At 33.4% G+C, this 15,443-nt stretch overlaps 1 protein-coding gene across 1 annotated transcript; it reads left to right on the top strand.

The window, feature by feature from the left end:
- The first annotated feature begins 10,635 nt into the window (after positions 1-10,635).
- Positions 10,636-12,549, top strand: LOC132170781 (xyloglucan endotransglucosylase protein 1-like). Its single transcript, XM_059581885.1, has 3 exons — positions 10,636-11,126; positions 11,212-11,405; positions 12,147-12,549. The coding sequence occupies exons 1-3, from the start codon at positions 10,845-10,847 to the stop codon at positions 12,547-12,549; spliced, it is 879 nt and encodes a 292-aa protein (XP_059437868.1). The 5' UTR covers positions 10,636-10,844.
- Positions 12,550-15,443: the final 2,894 nt, after the last annotated feature.

The following is a 15,443-nucleotide window of genomic DNA, read 5'->3' as shown; positions in this document are numbered from 1 at the left end:
TTGTGACACTTTTTTATATTTTTCCTAGCTTGTTATTTTAGCTGAATTGTACCATCAATGATTTAAATATTTTAGGAACTTTCAATCCTTTGTATTTTTGTGCTATTTCTTTGTAGCATCTCAAAGTTAATTGCTTGAGGCAAAGGCCAAGTTGATGGGCTTAGAGTGTGCAAGCCCATTACTGATGCCTATGCCAAACTTAGTTAAATGAATAAAGGCCGGCCCCCTAATTAAATTAGTTTTTTGGCATCTTTATTTAATGAAAATGGTTGCAAAGTATTGTAAAAAACTGAGATCCAGCTTTCTTGCTGGTGTGTTTGGGAGTTAATGAAAATTTTTATTCATCCAAAAAAAAAAAAAAATTGTTGCAAAGTAAACCCTAATACTAAAACGTTAGCCGCCTATCTTGCAGTGTTTATAAAAGAGTCATGTTTCCCATTTGGTACGCGGGATGATTATTCCATTAAAAAAAAAAATACATATTGGGTGTTATGGAATCTTGATATATAGTTGATGTAATATGAGTTATATGAATTGGTAAAGGGCCAATTATGTGAAGCTTTTTGTAGGATAGTTTGCTGGGTTTTTTATTGTGGAAACTTGGGTTGCATGTGATGTGATGGTGTTTTTTGTGCTGATTTTGGAAGCTAACCGATTGAGGTGAAGGGTCAGATTGGCCGCAGGTAGCTCTTTTGTTTGGGTTGTGGATTTCGTATATTCAAAGAAATGAAGAAATTTTTTTGGAGTTGATGGGATTCTTGGATGTATTTTAACGGATGTTATGGTGTTTTATATTCCACAAATATGTTTGTGATTTTCTTTTTCAATATTTAGGTTTACAGAAAAATTAAGAAAAAGAACTAATGAATTTTTTGAAAAACTCATTCAATTCCTCAAAGAATTGATTTTTTTTTTTTTTTTAAGGAGAAATATGTATTCTTCTTCGTAAGAAATTAGCTATTCTTAAGAATGGTATACTCCCAAATAAATAGTCATTCTATTTTAATGCATGGTCTATTATGCATATTCAGTGTGACCTAATTAGGGCCCATTTGACATGTGAAGTACTAAACTCTTGAAATGAAATGGCTATTTCATGTGAATAACTATTCGTTCTATTTGATTCTATACCATTAAAAGGAATAAATATTCCCTATATATTCCTCTTGGAAAAAAGGAAAGGAATAGCTTTTGATATGAGTAACTTTAATTTTCCTTGAAGAATGGAATAGGTTATTCAAAAAATCAATTTTTTTTTTTCTTTTCACTTTTCAATTGAAAAAAAAAAATCACAAAATATTTTATGAGTGACACAGCTTCTGCTCAACCAGATCGAGGCAAAGCTTCATATATCCTGTCAGATACTCTCTCTCTCTCTCTCTCTCTCTCTCTCTCTCTCTATATATATATATATATATATATATATATATATATATTCAACACCTGTAGAACAAAAAATTGAAGTTAATTAGGATGACAAACTTTTTATTTCTCATATATATAAAATATATAGAACTCCGTGAGATGATAAAGTAGGCAACTTGCAAAGCAAAGCACTCACTTTATTTTTCTCAAGAAATAAAGCAGCTCACGTGTGTTCTCGTACTTCGACCCCTTTGTCCAACTCTCAAGTCATCTTGATTCCTTCTTTCTATAGCTAATTAAATCAAGCTGTCTCCTCTAAGAAAATACAGCCTTAAAACACCAATTATGTTGTTGATAACACCTTTCACAAAATGATACACACAGCTCATTCTACTACCTCTGAGATATGCCAAGATTGCTTCCATTACAAAGACATGTCGTCTTCCTCCATTGTTGCAGGCTAACTTTTCTTTCCTTCTTTTGTCCCGGTAATACTCCTCGTATATCTTCTCCTACACTAAAATTAGAGCCAACCGTAAGAAATAACATATATATTAAATGCTAATTAACAATAAAACTAGCAGCGGAAATAATTTAATATATATGTACCTTCGGCCATTGCTTTGCTCAAGTAGCTTGAAAAACAACTTCACAGCAACCAAACTGAAAAAAAAAAAAAAAAAAAAAAAAAGGCCCATGTGGATTGAGAACTTGGGTTCTTGAGGGATAAAGGGCTTAAGGTCACTTCAAGACCATTAGGCTATTCAATTTATAATACTTTAATGTTACATTTTTAATTATCTTATGATTTAAATTGTTCAGTATTAAATTATTGTTTCTTTAATACATGAACTTAAGGATATATTTATTCTTTTAATTGTTTAAATATAAATTGTTTGATGCCTAGACCTGAGAATAATTAACTAAGCCTCATGTGTTGGTGAATGTTTATGGTACTATCCAAAAATTGCAATCGGAAAGCTCTGCCAAGGCAAGTCTTGGGACTTAAGTGTGCCGTTGTGCGCCCTCTCACTTACCTGGGACACTGTCCGGTTGTACTTTGGAAAAATACTGTTTACCCACTGACATGTTGGTTTTGTCTTTTATTCTTGGGAACTTTAGTTTTGGCATCTATACAGTTATTGGATGTTAATGAAGTCGTGATTATCATAATAATTTTGGGAGAGCCACAGCATCCTGATTTTATAATGATAATTGCATCAAGATCATATATGTAAACTTCATAAAGAAAATTAACATCCTGTTGTAATTAATTCATAAATTTAATTACTAATCCCCACAGGGATGTTATTATTTTTATGACTTAATTAGAATAAGATAATAAATTTAACTTTAAAAATAAAATTTCCCTTAGGCCCACAGGTACGGAAAATTTTATTTATTAATGTTAAATTTATTAGTCTTATTAATAAAGAGTGAATTTCATGCGTGATGCAATCTTTGCCCACAGGGTAGGTTGAAATTTACTATTAAATTAGCATTGGTTAATTTAAATAAATTCGATGTTAATGAAGTCGCAATTGTCATAATAATTTTGGGAGAGCCACAGCATCCCGATTTTATAATGATAATTGCATCAAGATTATATATATGAACTTCATAAAGAAAATTAACATCGTGTTGTAATTAATTCATAAATTTAATTTGTCAATCTCCACAGGGATGTTTTTATTTTTATGAGTTAATTAGAATAAGATAGTAAATTTAACATTAAAAAAAAAAAAATCTCTTAGGCCCACAGGTACGGAAAATTTTATTTATTAATGCTAAATTTATTAGTCTTATTAATAAAGAGTAAATTTCATGCATGATGCACCTTTTCCCACAGGTAGGTTGAAATTTACTATTAAATTAACATTGGTTAATTTAAATAAGGTAATTTTATAGCATTAAAGTATATTATTTTTCTTGGTCATTGGATGTATTCACTGCTTTAATTATTAGTATTTTATGTTCCAATAATTCCTAGTGGCAATTTTTTTTGACTGAAAAGAAAATGTGCTTTTCACTTTGGGGTATTTGGAGATAAAATTGGCGTTTCGTGTGGACGAAATCAAGTATGCCGCATGAGATTATTAAACATGAACGATTGTAGTGATTTAAATCGCTTAAGTTTCAACGTTCATGAAATCTCATATCAAGGAAAGCATTAGGGCTTTATTCCTTAATGTTTTAGGGCCAAAGAAAGGTCATTGAGGAACATTTAGTGAGTTCCAATAAGGCTTTGGCTTGCACCCTAATAGAAAAGCTTTAAAGTAAAACTTTTTACAGTTTCAAAATGTGCCCGAGCACATTATGGAAATGAGGACATAACAGCTCATTATAAAGTCCCTAAAGGTTGAGATTTTTTGAGTCATTGTGGTAAATTTTATTTTAAATTCTCTCATCTAAATATGGTATTTTTCAAATATCTTGTGGCACACATAAGTATAACTGATCAATAAAGAAACTTCTGATCATATGTGTTTAAGAAGATGAGAGATTAAGACATGAGAATTCAGAAGTTACTCATGTTACAGAAAAGACCTTGATAGGCAATCATGTCCAATAATTGATGAATGAGAACAAGGTGCCAATAAAGTGTTATGGCAATTAAGATACTTGTTTCTCTTACACTAAGGAAAATTATGGGCATATAAAGAACGATTGCATAAAGTATCATTAATGACTTGAAATAAAGGTAATCTCATATATCTACTGTGTCATGAATCTTTTTTATTGACTCTCCTAAATACTGTGTGGATTGAATTTGGTTTAGTGGTCCACGTTGTCAACATAAAGCAGGGTTTTCTAAATAATACTTGTTTACAAGTGGAGATTGTTGGGATCTATAGATTAATTTTAAAATTCAGTTATAGTTTTGACCTTAATAATGTTTTATATATTCCAAAATTTTTTAGAAATTTAATTTCTATTTTAGTTTGTTAAAATCAAGTTTGAACATTATTGAAATTTTTGGATGGAATATTAAATTAATGGTTTATTTAAAATTAATCTAGATCCCAATTTTTTTGGAAAATTAATCCCTGCATATAAATGTTGACATAAAGTAGAGTCTTATGAATGATAAAATCCTCTATGTTATGGCATTGGAGATTGGAATATATCTCTATAAAAAATAAAAGGTCGATAAATAATAGAGTTTTTATGATTCTTGAAATTTACTATCTTTGGTATTTATGTGGACTGCATTAAGGAAAAGCAGACCAACTATACCACTAAAGATGCCAACAAATGGATTTTTGAAATTCTTGAGATCATGTACAAGTGTAACCTTTTCCATACTTCTTGCCTAAATGGTTAGAGATATCTTATCTCTTTCGGTAATAACCATATAAGGTTTATGTATCTCTATCTTCTAAATCATAAGGTTTGGGCATTAAATGCTTTCAGTACCTATAAGGTAGAAGTAGAGAAACAAAACAAAACAAAGTCAAGATCATAAGATCTGATAGAGGCAGATAGTATTATGATAGGTACATAAAAGGTAATACTAATATTCTATTCTCTTAATGGAGTGAAGCCTTGAAAACCGCTGTGTATACATTTAATTGGGTTCCATTCAGGGTTGTCCATAAGACACATAAATTAAGGAATGAATGGAACCAAGTTCAAATTGTTTACACATATGGGGTTGTCTTGCTCTAGTGAGGATTTATAATCCACACCTAAGGTAATTAGATTCAAGGACAACTAGCAAAATTTTATAGGTTATACAGTAAACTCCAAGGGGTTTAAGCTTTACTGTTCTTCATTTAATCCTAGAATTGTTGAGTCTAGATATTCAAAATTTCTAGAGGACGCTGAACTTAGTGGGAGTGCTTATCCTCAAGGGATTGAATTAGAGGAAGCACAAGAGTTAACTGAAGCTCCTTCACATGAAGGTTGTTTGATTGTGCTTAAAGAAAATCAAATTGATTATCTTGAACCACAATCGGTTTCAGAACAGTCAACTCATGAGGAACAAGTTCATAATGAACCTACTTAGACTTTGCCAAATGCAAAGGAAGTAGGATTAAAAAGATTCTCTAGAATAAGGTGACCAACAATCCTAGTGATTATGTTGTATACTTCCAGGAGTCTGATTTTTATGTCAGACCTAAGGACGATCCAAAAATTGTTTTCACATCCTTTTGGGTGGAGATAACTTCACATTGTGTTTCAATGCCATGAAGGAGGAGATGAAATCATTGGCTAAAATTCAAGTCTGCAGTCTTGTTGACTTACCAAAGGAAGTTGTAGCCAAAGGCTGCAAATGGGTTTACAAAACCTAAAAGGATGCTTCCGGGTAATGTTGAACGATATAAAGCTAGATTTGTAGCCAATGATCTTACTCAAAAGGAAGGCATTGATTATCATAGTATAAGTAGCTCATTTTGGTTTAGAGCTATATCAAAAGGATATGAAAAACAATTTTCCTGAATGAGGATCTTAAGGAGGAGGTGTACATAAGACAACTTAAGGGTTTTATTAATAACAGTCAGAAAGCTTGCAAATTAAGGAAATCTATTAATGGACTAAGATATGTCTCTCATCCATGGTATACAAAATTTTTACAAGGTTATTACCTCACATGGGTTTATTGAGAACCTTGTTAATCATTGAATATACCTTAAGGTCAGTGGGAGTAAAGTTACATTTCTTTTAATCCTGTATATAGATAATATTTTGCTTGTAAGCATTAATTTAGGTTTGCTACATAAAGTTCCTCTTACTAAAGTTTTGGGAGAGATTCAGAATGAAGAACTATGAATCTTCAGTAGCACCTATTATTAAAGAGGATAATGTCCCAAAATGTAAGGCAGATGAAAAATATTTCATATGTATGCACAGGTCTACATTAGACCTGACATTGAAATAGCAGTTGGACTATTGGGTCAATATAGTATTATGGAATATGCAATGAATCAAGAACTACAATTTAACCTAAAGATACACTTACCATTTGGTGGTGTTTATTCATGTTTGATTTTTGCTAAATGTGTAGATAGTAGAGAATCAACTTCAGTATATATGTACTGAAGATGCAGTAAGCAGACTACAGTTGCTACATCTACCATGAAAGCAAAAGCCATTACATGTTGTGAATTAATTACACAGGCATTATGGTTGAGACATTTTTTAAAGGTTTCAAGATTGTCGATTTTATAGTTAGACCCATAAAGATCTTCTGAGTTAATTCTACTATAGTTATCTTTTCTAAGAATAAACTGAGTAGAAGCAGAAGTATGTATATCGACATAAAGTATCACTATGAAAGAGAACATTAAGTGACAATAAGTGTTTATTGAGCATATATGTATTGAATTAATGATTGCGGATCCCATGACTAAAGGTTTACCGGTAAAGAAAGTATAAAGTCATGTGAAATATATGAGATTCATTAATTCATTTGTGCTTAGTTTCTCTTTAATTAGTCTATAGACATAAATGTTATGTTATAAAGATTTTTGTGCACACTTATATTATTCTTATCCGTGGGGATAAAATTAAAATTGGACCCGAATGACTTATAGGAAGTTCATTCATAAAGTATATTATCCATAAAGTACTCATTTAGGAAGGTATTACACATCGTGATATATGGAAGGGACGGCTTATCATATAAAAGCTTTACCGCCATGATTCGTGTGTAGTATTCCTTGAATGAGTGGGAAGATTCCATGAATGGTTGAAATAAATAAAGTATTGATCATATCATAGAACTGAACACCATAAGGAATTTATGAGTCATAAGAGCCAAGTGGGAGAATGTAAGAAATTCCATTTAAAGTATGTCCCTTATGTCACATATATTATTGTAATTATAAAATATATATATAATTACGGTGTTCAGTAATTTATTCCAATTAAAGCTTATTGTGTGAAATCAAATATTCAGAATTAAATTGCTGATTTAATTCTTGGGGAACAAGTATTTGATTTCAATAAAATATTCTGAATGAAATTGTTGATTTAATTCTTGTGGAACAAGTATTTGATTTCATTACTGATTTTATTTTGTGTAATCAATTAGCTGTATTTATTTAATTTTTATTCCTTGATGGGAGGAATAATTAAGGTAACAGCTCTAATTGAGAGTCCCTGACCTACCTATAAATAAGGCCTGTGTATTCCATCAATTGGCACTCACTGGTAGGCATAGGTCAGAAGAACCTCTCAATAATTTATTTATTTTTTATTTTTTTTATTTTTTTTATTTTTTATTTTTTTGTTTTTTCCAACTTGGTTGCTGTGAAGTTGTTCTTCAAGCTACTTGAGCAAAGCAATGGCCGGAGGTACATATATATTAAATTATTTCCGCTGCTAGTTTTATTGTTAATTAGCATTTAATATATATGTTATTTCTTACATGTGGTATCAGAGCCTCCTCTAGGCCATATTTGCTCAGTTTAATTTTTGAGATATGCCTGCTATAAAATTTTAATTTTGTTTCAACAATATTTTATTTTGTTCATTGATTATTGAAACAAAATATATGGTGAGGAGCATAAAGCATGAAACCCACGGATTTATATTGTTTTGTTTTGTTTCTGTCGAAAATGAATGAAAGCCAATAAGCCATGACCACTTACTGATTTGTTTCTTTCGTGACCAAATTGCCCTCCTTGTTCCTGTGAATCTTGGAACAAAACAACTTGGGAACCGAGAGACAAGCAAGCCAGAAAGGCTGCCCACTGCCCAGCGGAACCGGAGCTCGCCGGCTCCCCACTGCAGCGGCGTTGGCCGCATAAAGGACCGTTTTTTACCCACCTGCAGCGGCGTTGGCCGCATAAAGTGAGTGGCAGCTCGCATCGGGCCGCCTGTGACTCAAAGCAACGGCAGCCCTGCACGGGCTGCCTGTGGGTTTGGACGGGGTCACTGATCCCCGCCAGTCAATGTCATCTGGGGCTGCTGTGCAGCGGTCCTGATTAACTGTCGCATGAAGTCGGCAGCCCATCACAGTTCGGATGCACGTGTGGGACGGCAGCGTTGTTTTTGGCGGTGGTGCTGGACGGAACGCCGCCCCCTTGCCAATCACCGTGGCCATTTGGCTATTGAGCGGCGACCTTGCGTGGCCGACGCATGAGGAAGGCTAAAGGGGAGGCAGCGGCACATAGTGAAGGTGAAGCGGCGGCGGCGGCGCAAGGGCTAGGGTTCCCGGGTTGGGACTTAAGGATGCCGGGTAGGGTTTTCAAACCCATATAGGAACCGGGTCAGTGTCGTGGGTCATTAAGTGGGCTGACCCAAAAGCCCAATCCATTTAAATTGGCCCATCCGGATAAAAAAAAAAAAAAAAAAAAAATATTGAGAGGTTCTTCTGACCTATGCCTACCAGTGAATGCCAATTGATGCAATACACAGGCCTTATTTATAGGTAGGTCAGGGACCCTCAATTAGAGCTGTTATCTTAATTATTCCTCCCGTCAATGAATAAAAATTAAATAAATACAGCTAATTGATTCCACAAAATAAAATCAGTAATGAAATCAAATACTTGTTCCATAAGAATTAAATCAACAATTTAATTCAGAATATTTGATTGAAATCAAATACTTGTTCCCCAATAATTAAATCAGCAATTTAATTCTGAATATTTGATTTCACACAATAAGCTTTAATTGGAATAAATTACTGAACACCGTAATTATATATATATATATTGTAATTACAATAATATATGTTACATAAGGGACATACTTTAAATGAAATTTCTTACACCAACAATTTTTTATATACGAAACCCGACACAAATTCAACACGAAATTAAAAGGTTAGGGTTGAGGAGTATGACCCGTTTAATTAAATAGGTTCGGTTAGGATTGACCTATATGATCTTATATCTATATTTTGACACGACTCAAACCTAACATACGATATAATGATAGATAATTTTTGACATGACATGCTAACCCAATATAAAATTAGAGCATTAAAGTTGAGAGATTTAATCTCGTTTAATTAAATCGATCAACTTAAAGTAACTTATATAGGGTTCGTTTCGAATTGCAGTTTCAATAAGTGAGATTTTAAAAATTGCGTTTTTGAAATCTCAAAGGCGTTTGGTAAAACATGTTCAAAAATGTTTTTTCATCAAATACTTATTATGCGAAATAGTGATTTTAGTTTAAATTCGCGTTTTTTTTTTTTTTTCTTCAATTAAGCAATTTTATATTTAATATTATTTTAAACTAAGTACTTTTTAAATCGCAATGTCAAACACCTTATATTTTGCGATATTTTAAAAACGCAGATTGTTTTTGCGAAACTGTAATTCCAAACGCACTTATAATCTTATATATATATAGTATATAGGGTGATTTGATTATATAATACTAATTAACTACTATATATATATATATATATATATATAGTAGTTGGTCTTTGGAGTTGGGGGAGTTAATTTGTATTTGTGTGTCAAGTTTAGGTCATATTATATACTTGAAAATATTATAGCTTATTCTGGAGATAATCACACAGCAATTAAAGGTAGCGCAGAAGATGGCGCCAGGTCATGTGGCCATGCAACATACACGCGTTTCTGTGATAGCTAGCCAGCTCCAACTCTTATTTCCATACAACCTCTTCAGCCACATTACTTTAGGGTCCTGCACGTGTCCTCTTGCATGATGTCAAATAATTTATCCTCTCTGTATCTCATCACATATAATCACGCACGAAGCTTCAAAATTGGAAGGTTATATCATATTCAGGCACATTGCTCTGAGCCTTCCTCGGCTGTTTGCCAAGGCAAAGCCAAATCTGCCAGTGGGCCCTCAGAATTTCAAATCACAAGGAATGAGAGGATTGAGATTCTCTAAATTTGAGATTCTTAAATTCATTAATTTCAGCAATTTTTCTCATTTAAATTACTAAAATAAGTTATGCTTTAGTATTTAATGAAAAAATATGGCTTATTAAATTCTTTAAGGGTAGTTTTCTCATTAAATTCTAAAATATGGCTTATCTTAGTCGCTTAGATGAGATAAACAGCTGAGATTTATTAATTTGAGGATCTCAAATTTAAAACAAATTTTAAGAAATCTCAATCGGCAATGAGATACATTTTTTTTATAAAAAATACATGATTTTAAAGATAAAACTGCACCGTATACTATAAACTCATTCACAACTTTCTTATTAGCTAAAAACACTCAACTGCCAGCTCCGTTTCCTTTGTATATTTATTGATTTTAAAAACACACGATTTTAAAGTCAAAACTGCAATTTTACGGACCTTTTAAATGTTCTATCCCTATATACTCCAAACTCATTCACAGCTTTCTAATTAGCTAAAGACACCCAATTGCCAGCTCCATTCCCTCTGTATATTTATTGATAAATGTACACTACTTCTTCAAGCATCCTACACCCTTCACCACAACCCTCTCTTTCTCTCTCCATTACCTATAAATTCCTCCTCCCAACACAAATACACAATCTCACCATATTCCAATTAATTCTCTCGATCTCTAGAGATGGCAGTATACATTTGTCATAGGATTTCAGAGTTGCTCTTGGTTTCACTCTTTGTGAGCTCCTTTGTGGTTTCTTCTGCTGGCACTTTTGATGGAGATTGTGACATAATGTGGGGGGATCATCGTGGGAAGATTCTAGATAAAGGGAAGCTTCTCACACTGTCACTTGACCAAATATCTGGCTCTGGTTTCCAATCCAAAAGAGAATATCTGTTTGGAAGGATCGACATGCAGCTGAAGCTCGTCTCTGGTAACTCTGCTGGCACCGTCACGGCTTACTATGTAAATCTCTTATCTCCATTTTTGACATATATTGAGAAACAAGAGAAAATTTGCTAGCTCCAAGTTTGTTCTTTAATTTCTGCAGCTATCCTCAGAGGGGACTAATCATGACGAGATTGATTTTGAGTTCTTGGGGAACTTGAGTGGACAGCCCTATATCGTCCACACAAACGTCTATACACAAGGGAAAGGGGAGAGAGAGCAACAATTCTACCTCTGGTTTGACCCAACAAAAGATTTCCACACCTATTCCTTTGTATGGAATCCACAGCTAATTATGTAAGATCTTTACTTCTCACATCGTGTAATCCATGCATCTCAGTTTGATGATATGCAAATTTTGAACACAATTCGTAAATTCGACATTAACTCCATATAAAATTAGTGAATTTGGAACTTATTTAATTAAACAAGTCAGGTTATAATTTATTTATATAATCTTTTATATATATTCATGTTTTGACACAAGACATTTATAATTGACAATTTTAATGTTTAGTTGGCAATTTTTAACACGATCAATAGACCCGTCACAAACCCAATATAAAATTAACGAGTTAAAAGGTTTGACGTCACCCGGCCCTAAGATTCTTAATTAACCAATATTTTGAATATTCTAGTACACCATTAAGTTAAGCATTTTTGCAGTAACTTAGTATTTCTCTCTCTCTAACAGTGAATTTAAGATATTTACTTCTCACATCATGTAATCCATCTCATCAGACCCGTGAACTCAACATGAACACGAAATCAGTGAATTTGGATCAAGTGATTTGACTCGTTTAATTAAATAAATTAAGCTAGAATTGATCTATATATAGTTTTATATTAATGCTGACAATTTTTGACACGATCCGGGGACCTGTCACAAACTCAGCATGAAATTATCTTATCCGATTATAATTAAAGGGTTTGACGTCACCCGGCCGTAAGATTCTGAACCAATATTTTGAATATTCTAGTACACCATCAATTTAAATAACATTTTTTGGTATTTTCTCTCTCGCTCTCTCTCTGCAGTTTCTTGGTGGATAACACCCCCATAAGAGTATTCCACAACGAAGAGTCCATTGGGGTTCCCTTCCCCAAGAGCCAGCCCATGAAGCTTTACTCGAGCCTCTGGAATGCAGACCAATGGGCAACAAGGGGTGGGCTTGTGAAAACGGATTGGTCCAAGGCTCCTTTCACTGCCTACTATCGTAACTTCAATGCTAATGCCTGCGTGTGGTCTACAGGCTCATCTTCTTGTGGTTCAACGTCAACGAGCTCCCCCACTCCTGGTGGTTGGCAAACTCAAGGGCTCGATGCAAATGGGCGAAGACGTCTCAGATGGGTGCAAAAGTACTTCATGATTTACAACTATTGCACTGATTTTAAGCGATTTCCTCAGGGTCACCCACGTGAGTGCCGGCGTGCTAGCTAGCGCTAGCTAGCTTCCATTGAAACTGAAAATGTTGTTTGTAACTTTGTGTGAGTATATATATATATGTGTGTGTGTGTAAGGTATCTTTCTGCTATGGGTTGTATAATATGTTAAAAAGTATTTATTATATTATTAAATTTATGTATTTTTAGTGTTTGAAACTAGTTAAATATTTTACATGATAGGCTTCATCGGTTAAAAATGGAGTTTGAGAATGAGAGAAATTGTTAAAGTATTGATAAAAATGCTAAATTCATCTCTTCCTATATGCTTAAACTTTGGATAAAATGAAACACATCAAGTCAACAAGTAAATAAATTGTCCAAATTCTATTCACTTGTAAACTGGATTCCAGAAATTTTGTTTCAATTTTGTTTATTAAACTGATATTTGTCATGTCTGTCTTAGAATATGCGACTCTCACATGTATAGTAGGTGAAAATTATGTGCTCTAAAGACAAATGTCATTTTAATAAATTAGATTGAAGAAATTTTTTTCAACTCAATTTGAGAGAAAACTCTCCTTTTTATATTATTTGGTAGTCGTATGAGATCAATAAGAATCCTAAATAAAATATTTTGTTTTGTGAACTATGATGTTTAAGAACTAAAAGCTGGAGGGAGAACATTCCCTGAACCATTTTCACAATTCATTCTCTCTTCTTTTACCAAAACCATTTTCATTTCATCCAATTAGAATATCAAATTCTCATTGGATAAAATGCTTGAAAAAGTTATGAATAAAACATGATCAATTCGGAACAACAAAATTTTAAAGAGCATGGTAACATTTACTTGCAAAGAGAATCGGTTTTTGAAACTTAATTGGATGAGAATTTAGATTTCCTTCATTCCTCTCTCACGTGTGCCTTGGTGTTTTGGTGAAAGGAATTTTGAGAGAAAGCAAGGGATTGCTGAATGGATTGAAGGTTCTAGACTTCTAGGAAAATTAGGGTTTTTGGGTGAAGTCCCCAAGTTATGCAATTTTTGGAGTAGTTTTAAGAAATTTGAAACTCAAATCTTGTTAACCATTAATTGTTGGCTGTCGACAAGGTTTTTCCCTACTTAAGATAAGATTTTGATTAAACAAAATGGAGCAAGTCCTACAAAGATTTATTTAGATTGTTCTCTATCCATCTTGAAGGTTCTCTACAAAGATTTATCTAGATGGTTCTTCATCCATCTTGAAGGTTCTCTACAAAGATTTATCTAGATGGTGCTCCATCCATCTAGAAGGTCTCTACAAAGATTTAGTTAGATGGTTCTCCATCCATCTACAAGGTTCTCAATTTGTCTCCATCATCTAGATGGTTCTAACTTGGATGTCAAGTTCATTCATCTAAACGGTTCTAACTTTGGCTATAAATAGCCAAAGGGCCTTATGCCTCAAATATGATCGATGATGATCAACAACACACGAGAAGAGAAGCCAAGAGAGGAGAGCTTCAGTTATACTCCAGAGAGAGAGTTAAGAAAAGAATATTTTAATACACCACTGAGAGTGTATATTAATTTCAACAGAGGTTGTTTCTCTCTGTATTATTTTACTGCTGTATTAACTCAAGTTTTGCATAACTTGAGTAAATACCATTGTAATAAGTTGTTTATAGTGAATTGTTCGGAGTTAGTCTCGTGGATGTAAGCCCACTGTAAATACTGTGTGTTGATCTCTTACATTTATCATTCCATTATTATTCTATGGAGTTTGCACAATCATTGATTCAAGGGTGTGTCATTCCCTAACATTAATGTGGCATGTGAGTACGAAGGATTTTAAGTTATTTTGAAAACTCAATTTGTGATAATCAATGTAGTACATGGTTTAGGAGAGATTTTAGGTAAGTTTTTAAAATCAAAACTTTGATGAATGTTCCATGGTAGAATATCACTAGGGAAGATTTTTTGTTTTTGTTTTAGTTTCTTTTTATAAAAAATAAAAATAAAAATAGAGAAAGGTTTGCCTGTTAGGGAGTCTGGAGACGTCAGTACAGGGGTTTATAGAAAGAGTTGTCTTTTTTGTGTAACAGACTGCCCCTAAAAACTGCTCAGCCAAAGGTAGGATCCAATGGCTAGAAGAGCACCGCATTTCACCCGACATCCAGTACGCCGCTGACAACCCTTGAAAATCCGGAGGACTAAGTGTCTTCCACTCCCGGTTGTACTCATAACTGCATAAAGTCTCTAAGGTGAACAATATCTAGCCAATGGAACAATGTAGGCAAGGGAAGTCGGCAAAATGGATCTATAACCTTGGGAAAAAGATTGGCTCTGAGATCTGGTCAAGGGGTTCCCAATCCCAAACCCATTGGCTGTTGGTGGACTACTTGAGTTGCTTTCACAGCAAGAGAAGAACATGCTATTAAAAAAACACATATTTCTCACGGGCGCTAAAAGGACACTTACAACTTTTTTAGAGACTAGCTAACTGGGCTATAGGAATTCTTACAACCCAATTTTTAGAGGCTGGGTTTTAGGTTGGTTGGCTAAGCATGTGGTTTTGCTAGGGTGGTTGGATTACTTTTTTGAAAATCAAACTTTTGACAAATCTCTCTAGGTAGCACTGCATGCACATATGTGGAGTTAAACTTTTGGCTAATAAATTTGATAAGAAAAGTTTGAGAGGTTTGAATGCTTGAGTAGGGGCTAAGTCCTTAAATAACTCTTTCCCATCTTTTATATTTGTTTTGAATTTGAAATCTAAGAGAGAGCAAGATGGAGAGTTCAATAGGACTTAGCACCAATCAATATGACTTCCTTTCTAATATGGAGAGTTCATTTATTAAAAAAAAAAAAAAAAAATGAAATGCTTCATCGAAAAGAAGAAAAGTTTGGACAAATATGATATTAATTAACAAGTTAATTTCCTAGCTAGGAAGGTAATTAATGTAACAAAA

The sequence above is a fragment of the Corylus avellana genome, chromosome ca2 (genome assembly GCF_901000735.1).
Source record: "Corylus avellana chromosome ca2, CavTom2PMs-1.0".
NCBI lineage: Eukaryota > Viridiplantae > Streptophyta > Magnoliopsida > Fagales > Betulaceae > Corylus > Corylus avellana.
Note: the sequence above shows the minus strand (reverse complement) of the source record. Positions and strands in the feature narration are given on the sequence as shown.